The 18,454-nt window shown below is 38.2% G+C and overlaps 1 protein-coding gene across 1 annotated transcript; it reads left to right on the forward strand.

The window, feature by feature from the left end:
• The first annotated feature begins 29 nt into the window (after positions 1 to 29).
• Positions 30 to 18,201, forward strand: anxa2a (annexin A2a). Its single transcript, XM_061970376.2, has 13 exons — positions 30 to 144; positions 584 to 636; positions 708 to 795; positions 3,623 to 3,723; positions 5,251 to 5,364; positions 5,487 to 5,577; positions 11,158 to 11,237; positions 11,323 to 11,382; positions 13,971 to 14,064; positions 14,156 to 14,251; positions 14,321 to 14,379; positions 17,727 to 17,849; positions 18,015 to 18,201. The coding sequence occupies exons 2-13, from the start codon at positions 589 to 591 to the stop codon at positions 18,072 to 18,074; spliced, it is 1,014 nt and encodes a 337-aa protein (XP_061826360.2). The 5' UTR covers positions 30 to 144; positions 584 to 588; the 3' UTR covers positions 18,075 to 18,201.
• The last annotated feature ends 253 nt before the right edge of the window (positions 18,202 to 18,454 follow it).

Genomic DNA, 18,454 nt, shown 5'->3' on the forward strand with positions numbered 1-18,454 from the left:
CTGGACTGGGTGGAGTCAGGAATGAGTGCAAAGAGGAGGAGGAGGTGAAAGGGGAAGTCCTCTCAGTCGCAGTAGCGCTAAATCTCCACACCCTTTTACTCGGAAACAACAGGGCTCAGCTGCGTGCCAACTTGTACAAGTTAGGTAAGTTTCCCTCTGCAATATTCTGTTTAAATATAATTAGACATTTTACATACAACACAAATGTTTTAGACATTCATGAAAAAAAAAATGCTGATTCATGACTTGTTTGTGCTAATGTATATATATATATAAGTTGCTGCTGTCATGTTTAGTACCAACACTGTCCTGCTCTACCACCTCACACATTGTCTCCACATGCGTTGGTTTGGTGTGCTTTATAGCAAACTGCAGCAGGGTGTGTCCCCTCATGGAAGTCGACTAAAGAGTTGGCACACTGTAGCTAAATTATTCCTGACCAGGGGAGTAATGAAGACACACAAGGGAGCCTTTAAATGTGTCTTTATTTATGATGTGCTGGCAGAAGAATGTGATTGTATTAGCAGAGCAAACAAAGGTGGCCTCACTGATTCACAATCACATGATGTGTCATTTGTTGCAGTCCAAATGGCGATGATTTCAGAGTTCCTGGGACAACTGTCCCTCACTACTGGGGTAACATCAAACATTTACACTCCTGCACCGTTAACTTTACATTAACAGTCATGTTTTGTTTCGCCCTACAGGCCGACGAGCCCAAATGCCCAACTGTTTTGCCTGCTGTGGACTTTGACCCCGACAAGGATGCTGCAAGGATAGAGACAGCCATCAAAACTAAAGGCAAGATACTTTGCACTTTTCTATCAAATACATCTGGCTTAGGCTGCTCTGCAATACAGCGGAGGTTGGTATTTGTGAGTCAGCATCCTGGCTTCGAGGGGGAAAAAAAAAACTTTTGGGAAGTGGTCCAGGTTTGTCTCAGTGCTGCCAGTGAGTTGGACAAAAACACTGACTGGAAGCTCCTGGTAACAGCAAACAGCCCTCCATTTTGTTACAATCACACTCATTTGTTCCTCTGAAAGTTCTGATGGCGCTGCGTTTTCATCAAAGGAGAGAAAGACTTGGAGGGTGCAGCAGGATTCTCATTTTGGAGGGCAGGGAAAGTTGCTTTGTCAGTCACTTTAAAGACGATTTCCAATTATACCTTCACAGCACATGATTGTGAAGAGGGAAAAAAACTACTATGAGAAACAATTAAGCTTTTACTATTGTGTAAAGTGTTTTTCTTTATCATATCTCATGATTCAAGCCCCACTTTTAATGTCAGAACTAGAGCTGTCAAATGTATTTATTTTTTTAAACTCATGTGATTAATCACAAAAAAGGATTGCAATAATCATGTATAAACACAGATTATTTTGTCTACACGTTATTTTATTATTATTATACGGTCAGGGATTTGGTCAATGCATACAGTACAGGTCAAAAGTTTGGACACACCTTCTCATTCAATGCGTTTTCTTTATTTTCATGACTATTTACATTGTAGATTGTCACATCAAAACTATGAATGAACACATGTGGAGTTAAGTTAAAGTTAAAGTGCCAATGATTGTCTCACACACACTAGGTGTGGTGAAATGTGTCCTCTGCATTTGACCCATCCCCTTGTTCACCCCCCTGGGAGGTGAGGGGAGCAGTGGGCGGCAGCGGTGGCCGCGCCCGGGAATCATTTCTGGTGATTTAACCCCCAAATCCAATGCTTGATGCTGAGTGCCAAGCAGGGAGGTAATGGTTCCCATTTTTATAGTCTTTGGTATGACTCGGCCGGGGTTTGAACTCACAACCTACCTATCTCAGGGTCGGACACAGGCTTATGAACCTATGAGTATGAGTTATCATACTTGCCAACCCTCCCGGATTTTCCGGGAGACTCACGAAATTCAGCACCTCTCTCGAAAACCTCCCGGGACAAATTTTCTCCCGAAAATCTCCCGAAATTCAGGCGGACTCAGGTCCTCCACAATATAAAAAAGCGTACCTGCCCAATCACGTTATAACTATAATAATAATAATAATAATAATAATAACTTGGATTTATATAGCGCTTTTTTAAGTACCCAAAGTCGCTTTACATGTTAACTATAGAATGATGGAGGGCGAGTTCTTGGTTTCTTATGTGGGTTTATTGTTAGGCAGTTTCATTAACGTCCTCCCAGCGTGGCAACAACACACAACAACAGCAGTCACTTTTTTGTATATCGTAAAGCAGTTCGTCTGCCGTAAACAGCAATGTTGTGACACTCTTAAACAGGACAATACTGCCATCTAGTGCATTTGATGAAAGCACTTTTGTGCGTGCCACACAGCAACGCATCATCAGAGAGGGTGTTCAGCATGGTTAGAAAAATAGTGACAGAGAATAGAACAAGGATGGACAATTCAACCCTTAACTCAACAATGAGTAGATGAGTGTTATGTGTGTGTATATGTGTAAATAAATGAACACTGGAATTCAAGTATTTATTTTATTTATATATATATATATATATATATATATATATATATATATATATATATATATATACATATACATAAATAATAAAATATATATATATATATATATAGCAAGAATTCACTGAACGTCAAGTATTTCTTATATATATACATATATATATATATATATGTATGTATGTATGTATGTATGAAATACTTGACTTGGTGAATTCTAGCTGTAAATATACTCCTCCCCTTTTGACCACGCCCCCGTCCCCCCACGCCCACACCCCTCCCCCCACCTCCCGAAATCGGAGGTCTCAAGGTTGGCAAGTATGAGTTATGTACTTAACAAAAAAAGGTGAAATAACTGAAAACATGTTTTATATTCTAGTTTCTTCAAAATAGCCACCCTTTGCTCTCATTACTTTTTCGCACACTCTTGGCATTCTTTCAATGAGGTTCAAGAGGTAGTCACCTCAAATGGTTTTCACTTCACATGTGTGCTTGAAGCTCATGGAGAGAATGCCAAGAGTGTGCAAAGCAGTAATCAGAGCAAAGGGTGGCTATTTTGAAGAAACTAGAATATACAAGATATTTTCAGTTATTTCACCTTTTTTTTGTTAAGTACATAACTCCACATGTGTTCATTCATAGTTTTGATGTGACAATCTACAATGTAAATAGTCATGAAAATAAAGAAAAACACCTTGAATGAGGAGAAGGTGTGTCCAAACTGTGCGTCAGGGCAAAGATAAGCGAGGAGACCTGCGATTGGCAAATTTCACTTCAAAAATAAATCCGGACGGTACTTTAGACAAAACTGTTTGAAAGTTTTGAGCAAACAAATGTAGGGCACATTTTAAAAATGTTACATTCTGACAGTAAATTTGCTTTGTGTCAAAATATTGGGCTCTTTTTTTAAGTTAAATTAAATTATACAAGTGTTTAATTTACTGTGATTAATCACAATTAATCAAAAATCACAAATGTGATTTAAAAAATGTTTGACAGAACACACCCCAAGCATGTCCAGATGATTATTGCAATAAGTAATTGTTCATACAACCACTCTTAGTATGACAGCCACCATATTAGACATATCAAAATAAAACTGTCCTCTCAGCATGATTTTTTTAGGTGTGCCTAATAAAGTGTCTTTGACTTAAAGGTGTGGACGAGCAGACCATCATCGACGTTTTGACAAAGCGGACCTACTCTCAGAGGAGGGAGATAGCGTTTGCTTATGAGAGGAGAGCAAAGAAGGTAAATCTTCCTTTTTTCAGGCATTTTAGTTTGGAACTCCGAGCAAACATTTAAAGTGTGGCCCACAACACGTTGTAAAAGTAATAAAGAAGTACCGTATTTTTCATAGTTTGGTTTCACGACTTATGTGTGAAATTATTAACACATGACCGTAAAATATCAAATAATATTATTTATCTCATTCACGTAAGAGACTAGACGTATAAGATTTCATGGGATTTAGCGATTAGGAGTGACAGATTGTTTGGTAAACGTATAGCATGTTCTATATGTTAGTTATTTGAATGACTCTTACCATAATATGTTACGTTAACATACCAGTTGGTTATTTATGCCTCATATAACGTACACTTATTCAGCCTGTTGTTCACTATTCTTTATTTATTTTAAATTGCCTTTCAAATGTCTATTCTTGCTGTTGGCTTTTATCAAATAAAGTTCCCCAAAAAATGCGACTTATACGCCAGTGCGACTTATATATGTTTTTTTTCCTTCTTTATTATGCATTTTCGGCCGGTGCGACTTATACTCAGAGAAATACGGTACACAATGAAACTGCAAAATAGAAAACATTGAGCGAAAAGGCACACTGTTTCGAAAAATATCTTACATGTTGACATTGTATTTGATACTTTTAAAGGGTACCGACCAAAGTCTGTAGAACGGTGCCATATTTCAATACTACTTCAATACTACTGTGGCTAAACTAAACATCGGCTGGAGCACTTGGCCTGGAAACAAGCAGTCAAACACTCAGAGTGGACTCAGCCGTGTTAGTTTTAGCTATTGTTACAATTTTCAATGTCAACAAAGTAAAAAGACGCTCAAACCTAAAGAAAGGCTCCCGTCTTCAAAATGCGCTAACTCGATGCTAATTTAAGTTGGATTTACCATAGAAATGCTACCGATTAGCATCAGCGATGTTACATGGCAATTTTAACACCTCCAAATTTTGGTTAAAAAAAACTAAGATGCACGTTACAATCAAACAGCTGGTTTGTAATAAATACAATACTTACAGTATGAACACTTTGTAGGCCTCAACCAAAGAAAAGACTGTCACATGCAACTTAATGGCAAAGACTATTTTCTAGCTAGGCAACACGCCGTAACCTCTATACACTGCTGCCATCTAGTGTCTTGGAATTGCAACTGCATGCAAAGTCTACTGTAAATGAGACACAGAAGAGTAAGAAAACAAGATAACTGGACAGCACATCTCAATATTATCAGAATCAGAAATACTTTATTTATACTTGAGGGGAACTTAAAATTTTCAGCACAATCCCATTCAAGATCAGACAAACATTACAGACAACATTATATACTGGGAATTGGTACCGTATTCATTCAAATGTGAAAGATACCCAGCCCTAGTTGATACTAATAACACAACATTGTGTCTTGAAATAAATATAACTTGTTTTAGCCTCAAACACATTCTTTGATTTGTCATTATGAAAAAGGTTTGGACAGCCCTGACTTTTAGGACGTGAAAAGACAATTCACTTCAATTTTATCCTGTAGGACATGATCTCAGCCCTGAAGGGGGCGCTTTCTGGCTCTCTGGAGTCTGTCATCCTGGGCCTGATGAAGAGCACATCCCAGTTCGACGCCTCAGAGATCAGAGGATCCATCAAGGTAGACTTTTGTGCAGCAAGCCACAGGACTCTTGTGAAAGGCGACACTGCCCTCTAGTGGACAAATGATAGACTGCATCCCTTTTGTCTTTCCGTTCCCTAAAATGTTGACGTCTCTTTTAGGGGCTGGGGACTGATGAAGAAACGCTGATAGAGATTCTGTGCTCACGCAGCAACTCTGAGCTGCAGGATATCAAGCAGGTGTACAAGGAGTGTGAGTGTTAACACCATCATCACATCAATAAGGAGCTTCCTCAGCCTGGTCTGAGTACACATACCTCTACTGATACCACGTGTTGTAGTAGATGTCACTTCTACAGCAGGGAACCTGTAAAGCCGAACTTCTGAAAAGCAAAGTAATGGATTACATTTAGTCCAGTTAGTAGGGGTGCCAAAAAAAAAGATTTTCGAATTAATCGCAATTCTTATTTATAACAATTTTTAATGGATTGAAAAAAAAATCAAATTGATTTAGAACAATATTTATTTATTTATTATTATTATTTATTAATGTGTCCTGTCCAGACACTCGGGCAAATCATATTGTTGATGTAGATCAGGGGTGTCAAACCTGTATTCATTAAGGGCCACATCGCAGTAATGGCTGCCTACAGAGGGCCATTAATTATTCATTTAAAGGGGAACATTATCACAATTTCAGAAGGGTTAAAACCATTAAAAATCAGTTCCCAGTGGCTTATTTTATTTTTCGAAGTTTTCTTCAAAATTTTACCCATCACGCAATATCCTTAAAAAAAGCTTCAAAGTGCCTGATTTTAACCATCGTTATATACACCCGTCCATTTTCCTGTGACGTCACACAGTGATGCCGATACAAACAAACATGGCGCGTAGAACAGCAAGCTATAGCGGCATTAGCTCGGATTCAGACTCGGATTTCCACACATTAGCCTGCTACCCATCCGCGCGAAAGTTTGTTCCGCTTAGCCCCGCCCCCATTAGTTACTGTTGCTATGTCTGTCAAACTTTCGCTCCTACCGAGAAATTTAAAGCCTACAGTAAAAATAAGTACCGGTAATTTCCATTTATTTATATAGCGGATTTCACAGACAGACTCACAAAGTGATTTACATTGTGTATAGAAAATGAAAGCATAGTAAAAAAAAAATCTAAGAATATAATAATAAAAAAATTGTTTTAAGTGAAATGTCCCCCCTTTCCTCGCGCCCCACCTGTCATGTCTCTATTCCCCACCAGTGGGGCGCGCCCCACACTTTGAGAAACGCTGGGGTAGAGAAAGCGTCTTGACATGTTTTAATGATAAAAAGAGTCTCCTTTGACTTCCGGCCAACTGGCTTTCATTTCTATTGAGCTTTTATGTCATCTTACTTACTAAATCATTCACAGAAACACTCTAAATGATATGTTAAAGGGAAACATTATCACAATTTCAGAAGGGTTAAAACCATTAAAAATCAGTTCCCAGTGGCTTATTTTATTTTTCGAAGTTTTTTTCAAAATTTTACCCATCACGCAATATCCCTAAAAAAAGCTTCAAAGTGGCTGATTTTAACCATCGTTATATACACCCGTCCATTTTCCTGTGACGTCACATAGTGATGCCAACACAAACAAACATGGCGGATAGAACAGCAAGCTATAGCGACATTAGCTCGGATTCAGACTCGGATTTCAGCGGCTTAAGCGATTCAACAGATTACGCATGTATTGAAACGGATGGTTGTAGTGTGGAGGCAGGTAGCGAAAACGAAATTGAAGAAGAAACTGAAGCTATTGAGCCATATCGGTTTGAACCGTATGCAAGCGAAACCGACAAACGACACGACAGCCAGCGACACGGGAGAAAGCGAGGACGAATTCGGCGATCGCCTTCTAACCAACGATTGGTATGTGTTTGTTTGGCATTAAAGGAAACTAACAACTATGAACTAGGTTTACAGCATATGAAATACATTTGGCAACAACATGCACTTTGAGAGTGCAGACAGCCCATTTCAGGCGCGCTAAGAACATATATTTTTCCACGATTTCAGCACTCAGGTTAACCATACCTAAATAGACACAAAATACTGCATTACACAAGACTACCCGAATGTACTCGAATGATTGAAAAGAATAAATGTTTTTAAACTAAATTATTGGTAAACACAGTTTATGTATCATAATTTACGTAAAACCGCGAGTAATGAATAAAGTTTTCATCAATTAATATATTCTGTAGACATACCGTCATCCGCTCTCTTTTCCTGAAAGCTGATCTGTCCAGTTTTGGAGTTGATGTCAGCATCTGCTTTGAGTGTCGCAGGATATCCACACATTCTTGCCATCTCTGTCGTAGCATAGCTTTCGTCGGTAAAGTGTGCGGAACAAACGACTGACCATTTCGTCGGCTTTCCCCACAGCCTCGTATTTTGAACAAATTTCGTCCAATTTCTTGCTACTTTCGCATCTTTGGGCCACTGGTGCAACTTGAATCCGTCCATGTTCGTGTTGTTACACCCTCCGACAACACACCGACGAAAGTGAGAAAATGGCGGATTTCTTCCCGATGTGACGTCACAACGTGACGTCATCGCTCCGAGAGCGAATAATAGAAAGGCGTTTAATTCGCCAAAATTCACCCATTTAGAGTTCGGAAATCGGTTAAAAAAATATATATACTTTTTTCTGCAACATCAAGGTAAATATTGACGCTTACATAGGTCTGGTGATAATGTTCCCCTTTAAGTTAGTTAACCTGTGTTTAATCATGATTCATCCAAATTCAAGTGTGATGCATCAGATTTAAAAAAAAAATATATATATATATCACTTGACAGCACTTATGTAAAAGCATAATCACCTCTAATTGCACGATTGCCTATGCATCTGATTGTTAGATTGTTTTATGCACAGATTGGAGTATAACTTGCTTTAAAATCATAAGTAAAGGTGACAAGCAGATATTTAACTATTTATTTTTTACAATTTTTTCTTTGATTATTATATAGATAATAATACGATATTTGACATGATCAGATAATATTAAAGTTCTGTCAAAATTGAAAGAACGAATGTGTTTATTAAAAAAGAACAATTGACACACATTTTTTCCAGGCTTCCGCGGGACACATAAGATGATGTAACAGGCCCAGTCTGGCCCCCGGGCCTTGAGTTTGACACCTGTGATGTAGATGATCATATCTGCTGTGCACATTTACTTTAGATAAGAAGTGTGGGACACTTTTCCTGTCGCCTCATTTGTATTGGACTTTATTAAATGTTTGGGTAGAATTTTATTACACAAAAACAGTTTTCTTTTAAGTAATATGTACATTTATCAGAGTTGATCTATTTTATGGATGTAGTTAATAGATATGTCCGATAATATCGGACTGCCGATATTATCGGCCGATAAATGCTATAAAATGTAATATCGGAAATTATCGGTATGGGTTTCAAAAAGTTAAATGTATGACTTTTTAAAACGCCGCTGTAAGAAGTGGTACACGGACGTAGGGAAAAGTACAGAGCAGTTGCGTCTCCCAGTCATACTTGCCAACCCTCCCGGGAGACTCCCAAATTTCAGTGCTCCTCCCGAAAATCTCCCAGGGCAACCATTCTCCCGAATTTTTCCCGATTTCCACCCAGACAACAATATTGGGGGCGTGCCTTAAAGGCACTGCCTCTGTGTGCCGGCCCAATCACATAATATCTATGGCTTTTCACACACACGAGTGATTGCAAGGCATTCTTGGTCAACAGCCATAGTGACTGAGGGTGGCCGTATAAGCAACTTTAACACTGTTACAAATATGCGCCACACTGTGAACCCACACCAAACAAGAATGACAAACACATTTCGGGAGAACATCCGCACCGTAACACAACATAAACACAACAGGACAAATACCCAGAACTCCTTGCAGCACTAACTCTTCCTGGATGCTACAATATACACCCCCTGCTACCCCCGACCCCCCCACCTCAACCCCGCCCACCTCAACCTCCTCATGCTCTCTCAGGGAGAGCATGTTAAAAAAAATAATGCACTTTGTGACTTCAATAATAAATATGGCAGTGCCATGTTGGCATTTTTTTCCATAACTTGAGTTGATTTATTTTGGAAAACCTTGTTACATTGTTTAATGCATCCAGCGGGGCATCACAACAAAATTAGGCATAATAATGTGTTAATTCCACGACTGTATATATCGGTATAGCTTGATATCGGAATCGGTAATTAAGAGTTGGACAATATCGGATATCGGCAAAAAAGCCATTATCTGACATCTCTAGTAGTTAATCATAATACTGGCACCCAATGTCATTAGAAAAGTATTGATTTTGAATCGAATAGTTACTCCCAGGAATTAAGTCTAATTGTGTGGTGCCCTAAGAGTAGGGATGTCCCGATCCAGGTTTTTGCACTTCCGATCCGATGCCGATACTGACCAATACTGGCCTATCCGAGCATGTATTAAAGTTTAAAGTTATTTAGCCTACTTAGTTGTCAGAATCATGTTGAAAAGGGTTTTAGTACTCTTGATAACAACTAGCCAGCTGAATTAGCGGAGTTTGAATAATACACAATGGTTGGTAACAAGAAACTGACCTGTTTATTCAAGGATAAACACAAAATAGCCAAAATTATACATGACGAACAGAAATGGCATCATTGAACTAGGGCTGGGCGATATGGCCTTTTTTTAATATTGCAATATTTTAAGGCCATATTGCGATACACCATATATATCTCGATATTTTGCCTTAGCCTTGAATGAACACTTGATGCATATAATCACAGCAGTATGATGATTCTATGTGTCTACATGAAAACATTCTTCTTCATACTGCATTAATATATGCTACTTTTAAACTTTCATGCAGAGAAGGAAATCACAACTAAAAAAATCACTATTTTTTTCATACTGTGTTGATGTGGAAATTTTTGCCTCGGCATTTTGATTTTGTGGACGTGTGGCACCGAATGGAGATAAGCGTCTCGACAGACGTTACAATATTTGAACAATGATGACGAAAACTGTTTTCTCTGTCGTGTCCGTGTGTCGAAAATTGTTATGCGCTTTTTTTTTTTTTGTTGATTTTGTGCGTGGCATAGATTTGCCGTGCGCAGAGGACGCTGAGCAGTGCGCAATTGCACAGGCGCGCACCTTAGAGGGAGCGTTGGTCACGCGGCTGCGCTAGCATCACAGCTACCGTTAGCCATGCTGCTACCTCTCTGCTGGGAGAGGGCGTATACGTATGTGACGTATGACGTGACAGTATGTGACGTATGACGTGACAGTATGTGACGTGTGTAAAAAGGTGCGCTTGCTGTCTGTGAGAGGGAGACACAGGAAAGAGTGAGAAGAGCCTGTCGTGTAATGCCAGCAGCTAAAGGCAACTGCGTGAGAATCCACAGACCTGTGGATGTGTTGAAGGTGTGCTGGAAAATGCGAAATGGAAATTAGGGAGCAGCAGACAAGTGGAATGTATTATTTAAATCGGTGCGTTGGAAAACACGGACCAGAGTTTTTTTTAAACTGGATCTGGATCGGCATTTTCCTATGCCTTGCCGATACGCATTTTTTTGCAAATATCGGCGGCCGATCCGATCCAAATATCGATATTTGGATCGGATCGGGACATCCCTACCTAAGAGTCACAGTCCTACCAGTTAGTGTCTTTTGTTAGATTAGAGTTAGAAGCCATTGCAGCCCTTTGAGACACTTGTGATTTAGGGCTATATAAATAAACATTGATTGATTGATTGATTGATTGTTGTTGTTAACTTCTCGGTGTCTAAAAGTGATCTATTGATTCCCCTCAGTGTTCAAGAAGGACCTGGACAAAGACGTAGCAGGTGACACGTCTGGGAACTTTGCAAAGCTGCTGCTGGCACTGGTGCAGGTGTGCTGTGTCAACACTGTGAAATCTGAATAATATTCTAATATTTGTCAATATTTGAGTCCTGGTAAATCTCTGCTGTGTGCAGACCAAGCGGGAGGAGCCGTCCACCGTGATAGACAATGAGAGGATAGATCAAGACGCCAAAGTAAGTCTGGCCGCATTTTCTAACAGCACATTGAAAAGTTGTTTTTATTTAAAACTCCTTGCTTGGTGTTCACCTACCCAGTGACTTAAAACCATCATAATAAAGTCAATGATAGTCCTTAAAAGAGTACTGCACTTTTTTGGAATTTTGCCTTTCATTCACAATTAATGAGAGACAAGAACACACGTCTTTTTTTTAATCTTGTTTGGATTTTAAAGATGGTAAAAAACACTTGAATATTATATACACACTACAAGTATATATATAATGCAGTAACAGACATGTTCATAACAATATGTAATATGTACAATATACACACTGTAAATATATATATATATATAATGCAGTAACATACACCTTCATAACAATATGTAATATGTACAATATACACACTGCAAGTATATATATAATGCAGTAACATACACCTTCATAACAATATGTAATATGTACAATATACACACTGCAAGTATATATATAATGTAGTAACAGACACCTTCATAACAATATGTAATATGTACAATATACACACAAGTATATATATAATGCAGTAACAGACATGTTCATAACAATATGTAATATGTACAATATACACACTGTAAATATATATATATATAATGCAGTAACATACACCTTCATAACAATATGTAATATGTACAATATACACACTGCAAGTATATATATAATATAGTAACAGACACCTTCATAACAATATGTAATATGTACAATATACACACTGCAAGTATATATATAATGTAGTAACAGACACCTTCATAACAATATGTAATATGTACAATATACACACTGCAAGTATATATATAATGTAGTAACAGACACCTTCATAACAATATGTAATATGTTCAATATACACACTGCAAGTATATATATAAAATGTAGTAACAGACACCTTCATAACAATATGTAATATGTACAATATACACACTGCAAGTATATATATAATGTAGTAACATACACCTTCATAACAATATGTAATATGTACAATATACACACTGCAAGTATATATATAATGCAGTAACAGACACCTTCATAACAATATGTAATATGTTCAATATACACACTGCAAGTATATATATAATGTAGTAACAGACACCTTCATAACAATATGTAACATGTACAATATACACACTGCAAGTATATATATAATGTAACACTTCATAACAATATGTAATATGTACAATATACACACTGCAAGTATATATATAATGTAACAGACACCTTCATAACAATATGTAATATGTTCAATATACACACTGCAAGTATATATATAATGTAGTAACAGACACCTTCTTAACAATATGTAATATGTACAATATACACACTGCAAGTATATATATAATGTAGTAACAGACACCTTCATAACAATATGTAATATGTTCAATATACACACTGCAAGTATACATATATATAATGTAGTAACAGACACCTTCATAACAATATGTAATATGTACTATATACACACTGCAAGTATATATATAATGTAACAGACACCTTCATAACAATATGTAATATGAACAATATACACACTGCAAGTATATATATAATGCAGTAACAGACACCTTCATAACAATATGTAATATGTACAATATACACACTGAAAGTATATATATAATGTAGTAACAGACACCTTCATAACAATATGTAATATGTTCAATATACACACTGCAAGTCTATATATATATATAATGCAGTAACAGACATGTTGACAACAATATGTGATATGTTCAATATTTACCATAGTTTGGTCATTTTAATCATTGCCATTACTAATTCTTCGGCCCATTTATTTCCGTTTCCATAGCAGCGTACGTCCCGACAATGTGTGTTCCTACTTCCGGATACAAAACGCTTGTGTGTGCTCTAATCATGGCGGACTTGGTAACAAACAACGCAGACGATTACTTTTGGACAAATGAGGATCCACAACCTTATATTATTTTAATCTGAATTCCTGGAGGATGAACTGTTGCTTCTAGAAACGAGCACGAAGGAAGAGTGAGACGTTGGAACAGACGTAAGCTGAGAGAGGGGGATGAAAGTGAATCAAAGCTAGAAAATGTGGAATTTGGAAACAAGATATTTCAATATAAATGGATTGCTTACCCATAATACAATGGTCCATCCAGTGAGTCAATTTATATTGATATACATGCAGCACATCATGCATGTTATTACAACTACAGTTCACATGCTGTCTGGCTAGCTGTATACAAGCGAAACATGAAGATAAGATAGCTTGTCTCTTGCCGTAGTTAGCTTCTACGGCTAATACCGAAGCGTGTCGGTGTGTTACTATTAATTGTAAGTGTTCACTCTTACAATAACAATGTTGCTACAACTTGATTATTATACAGGTTACAGAATGTAAATGAAATGTTGACGGTTTTTGAATGCATTTTTTAAAGTGATTTAGAGGTAGAATTGATTGTTAGCTGATTTTTATTTGTGAGAAAGCAAAACAACCTACTTTTGTCTTCTTGTCTCTTATGATTGTGAAAGACAGGCAAATTCCCCTTGAATGACTAAGCAAGAAGACACAATGTTGTAGTCAATGTGTAAATGATACCACTTAGAAACTGTACGACGCCGGCGTGAAGGTGAAAGGAACCGATGTGGCCACTTGGATCTCCATCATGACGGAGAGGAACGTCCCACACCTGCAGAGAGGTTCTGCACACGTTTAACAGTTTGAATGTTTAGTAGTAGTAATAATAATATCAATGAATGATAACTAATGTGGTGTTTGTTGCTTTCTTAGTGTTTCAGCGCTACAGGAGCTACAGCCCCTACGACATGCAGGAGAGCATCAGGAAGGAAGTTAAAGGAGATTTACAGAAGTCATTCCTGGTTCTAGGTTTGTATCTTTGATAACCTCTGCATTATTACTAGGATCATTATTTATTCTACTCTCCTCCTTTTTTAGTGCAAAGCTTTGAAAACAAACAGTTGTACTTTGCCAACATACTGCACGATGCCATGAAGGTAACATACTCATGTACATTATACTCATGTACATTATAAACATGTACATTATACTCATGTACATTATACTTGTATACATTATACACATCATACTCGTGTACATCATTCACATGTACAAACCCCGTTTCCATATAAGTTGGGAAATTGTGTTAGATGTAAATATAAACGGAATACAATGATTTGCAAATCATTTTCAACCCATATTCAGTTGAATATGCTACAAAGACAACATATTTGATGTTCAAACTGATAAACTTTTTTTTTTTTTTTGCAAATAATCATTAACTTTAGAATTTGATGCCAGCAACACGTGACAAAGAAGTTGGGAAAGGTGGCAATAAATACTGATAAAGTTGAGGAATGCTCATCAAACACTTATTTGGAACATCCCACAGGTGAGCAGGCAAATTGGGAACAGGTGGGTGCCATGATTGGGTATAAAAGTAGATTCCATGAAATGCTCAGTCATTCACAAACAAGGACGGGGCGAGGGTCACCACTTTGTCAACAAATGCGTGAGCAAATTGTTGAACAGTTTAAGAAAAACCTTTCTCAACCAGCTATTGCAAGGAATTTAGGGATTTCACCATCTACGGTCCGTAATATCATCAAAGGGTTCAGATAATCTGGAGAAATCACTGCACGTAAGCAGCTAAGCCCGTGACCTTCCATTCCTCAGGCTGTACTGCATCAACAAGCGACATCAGTGTGTAAAGGATATCACCACATGGGCTCAGGAACACTTTAGAAATCCACTGTCAGTAACTACAGTTGGTCGCTTCATCTGTAAGTGCAAGTTAAAACTCTCCTATGCAAGGCGAAAACCGTTTATCAACAACACCCAGAAACGCCGTCGGCTTCGCTGGGCCTGAGCTCATCTCAGATGGACTGATACAAAGTGGAAAAGTGTTCTGTGGTCTGACGAGTCCACATTTCAAATTGTTTTTGGAAACTCTGGACGTTGTGTCCTCCGGACCAAAGAGGAAAAGAACCATCCAGATTGTTATAGGCGCAATGTTGAAAAGCCAGCATCTGTGATGGTATGGGGGTGTATTAGTGCCCAAGACATGGGTAACTTACACATCTGTGAAGGCGCCATTAATGCTGAAAGGTACATACAGGTTTTGGAGCAACATATGTTGCCATCCAAGCAACGTTACCATGGACGCCCCTGCTTATTTCAGCAAGACAATGCCAAGCCACGTGTTACATCAACGTGGCTTCATAGTAAAAGAGTGTGGGTACTAGACTGGCCTGCCTGTAGTCCAGACCATCACAGATGCTGACTTTTCAACTTTGCGCCTATAACAATCCGGAAGGTTCTTTTCCTCTTTGGTCCGGAGAACAAGACGTCCACAGTTTCTAAAAACAATTTGAAATGTGGACTCGTCAGACCACAGAACACTTTTCCACTTTGTATCAGTCCATCTTAGATGAGCTCAAGCCCAGCGAAGCCGACGGCGTTTCTGGGTGTTGTTGATAAACGGTTTTCGCCTTGCATAGTAGAGTTTTAACTTGCACTTACAGATGTAGCGACCAACTGTAGTTACTGACAGTGGGTTTCTGAAGTGTTCCTGAGCCCATGTGGTGATATCCTTTACACACTAGTGTCGCTTGTTGATGCAGTACAGCCTGAGGGACCGAAGGTCACGGGCTTAGCTGCTTACGTGCAGTGATTTCTCCAGATTCTCTGAACCCTTTGATGATATTACGGACCGTAGATGGGGAAATCCCTAAATTCCTTGCAATAGCTGGTTGAGAAAAGGTTTTTCTTAAACTGTTCAACAATTTGCTCACACATTTGTTGACAAAGTGGTGACCCTCGCCCCATCCTTGTTTGTGAATGACTGAGCATTTCATGGAATCTACTTTTTATACCCAATCATGGCACCCACCTGTTCACCTGTGGGATGTTCCAAATAAGTGTTTGATAAGCATTCCTCAACTTTATCAGTCTTTTTTGCCACCTTTCCCAACTTATTTGTCACGTGTTGCTGCCATCAAATTCTAAAGTTAATGATTATTTGCAAAAAAAAAAAGTTTATGAGTTTGAACATCAAATATGTTGTCTTTGTAGCATATTCAACTGAATATGGGTTGAAAATGATTTGCAAATCATTGTATTCAGTTTATATTTACATCTAACCAGGGCCGGCCCGTGGCATAGGCCGTATAGGCAAATGCTAAGGGCGCCGTCCATGAGGGGGCGCCACGCCAGATCCACAAATGTTGGAGAAAAAAAAAGAAAAGAAAAAAAGTTGGTACTATTATTTCTAAATACAAAAAATAATCCCACGTTAATTAAAATGCAAAGTAAAGCCTATTTAATAGAAATATTATTTGTTACAACATTACGCCCCCTCTACCCCCGCACGGTGCGCCCCCTCCCTTCCCGTATCATGACTCTTTTTGGACGTCACCACATCAAAAAATCAACACAAGATGTCAAAACGGCCAAAACTGTCAGGTGCCCAGGGAAGAAAAAAGAGAAAAGAAGAGGAGGAGAAACGAGAAAAGACAGAGGTAGCAGGTAGGTGAGCCGAACATGAAATTATTTGTCTGTTACAGAATGTGATAGTAACCCGGCTTTTTAGCATTAAGCTAATGTTACATGATTCGGCAATTGCCAATCAATAAATAGCTAGTTCTGTTTTAACGTCGGGTTAATATTGTGGAGGGGGCTAAATTGTTATGGAAAATAATAATGTAACGTTAGGTAATTACAGTACTCCCACTTTACATTTTTCAGGGACATTTGTATTAGATCTTTTAAGCAGCTGTTTTTTGTTTACATTGTTATTGCCTTCTGGTTAGCTATGTTTAACCTGCAGGTAATAGTCACTTTTCCACCCCTTTATATATTAGGTATAGTTGTAAGTAAAAAAAAAAAAAGGTCAAAGACAAAGCTATTCGGTTTCTTGTGAGTATATACACTTCACTGCCGATGTGGGGGGGCGCCACCTAAAATCTTGCCTAGGGCGCCAGATTGGTTAGGGCCGGGCCTGCATCTAACACAATTTCCCAACTCATATGGAAACGGGGTTTGTATTTAAATATTACATTTCATGTTTGTATAACATGTAAAGAATGTTTGCATTATTACCCCTTGCACTTATACACACATACATGAAGTGCAAAAGGTTTATCCTATGTTTGATGGGGTTGAGGTCAGTTCTTCCACACCAAATTGATCCAATCAGGCCTAAAAAGTTCCTTCTCAAAACTGTTCTCACAAAGAGTGGTCCAAAAGTCTTCAGAGGTTAAAGAAGATTGGTAGTCCAACACTTGATTAAAGTACAAAGAGGTGTGTGTTGGAGTAAGAAGTGATGACATGTTGCTTTGCTCAGAGTAAAGGAGCCAAGGAGAAGGTAGTGACCAGAATCATTGTATCGCGCTGTGAGGTGGACCTGAAGAAGATCTGCTCAGAATACAAAGCCCACCATGGACAGTCTCTGCACAAGACCATCATGGTGAGGCGTCTACCTTTCACAAGTTCAATTAACTCACTTCTTCAACTCACTTGTCCAATATTTGTTGTTTTTATAAAGCATCTTTGAGTTTGGATGAAAAGCTACCGTACAAAATAGTTTAAAGCCATAGAAGCATCATTTCATGGTATGTGCTTCCCTCTGCAGGAACACACCAAAGGAGACTACCAGAAGGTTCTGCTCAGCCTCTGCGGACCAGACGAGTAAATTACCGGATTAGTGGTCAGCATCACTTTCCACTGGTGAAGATAACTGGACCTAGAATATTCAGACATCTACCGTATATGAAGAATCTGTATATGTTTTATTGCAGCAATAAAGTGACACGCCTTAAGATAGTCTATTTCTCCTTGTAGTTACCACTTGCGTCCAGTAGAGGGCAGTCTAACAGCATTTAAGCGAGTTTTAGTATTTGCGAAAGAAATGCATTTTATCAACACATTTAATGAATGTCCAAGAAAAGGTTCATTTATTAAGAAATTAAACCGTAAAAAAAAAAAAAAGTATGTTTTTCGGTTGAGAATAAAATTGTTAAATCAATTATGTTTACATTCAACTTTCCATTTCCACTCCCAAGTATATACTGA

This window comes from Nerophis lumbriciformis, linkage group LG10 (assembly GCF_033978685.3).
Source record: "Nerophis lumbriciformis linkage group LG10, RoL_Nlum_v2.1, whole genome shotgun sequence".
Lineage (NCBI taxonomy): Eukaryota > Metazoa > Chordata > Actinopteri > Syngnathiformes > Syngnathidae > Nerophis > Nerophis lumbriciformis.

Excerpts from the sequence above, each read along its gene's own strand:
- anxa2a (XM_061970376.2), top strand. The coding sequence starts at position 589 with ATGGCGATGATTTCAGAGTTCCTGGGACAACTGTCCCTCACTACTGGG. Across the intron at positions 11,238-11,322 it reads TGCTGCTGGCACTGGTGCAG|ACCAAGCGGGAGGAGCCGTC; the intron begins GTGTGCTGTGTC and ends TGCTGTGTGCAG. Across the intron at positions 11,383-13,970 it reads GGATAGATCAAGACGCCAAA|AAACTGTACGACGCCGGCGT; the intron begins GTAAGTCTGGCC and ends GATACCACTTAG.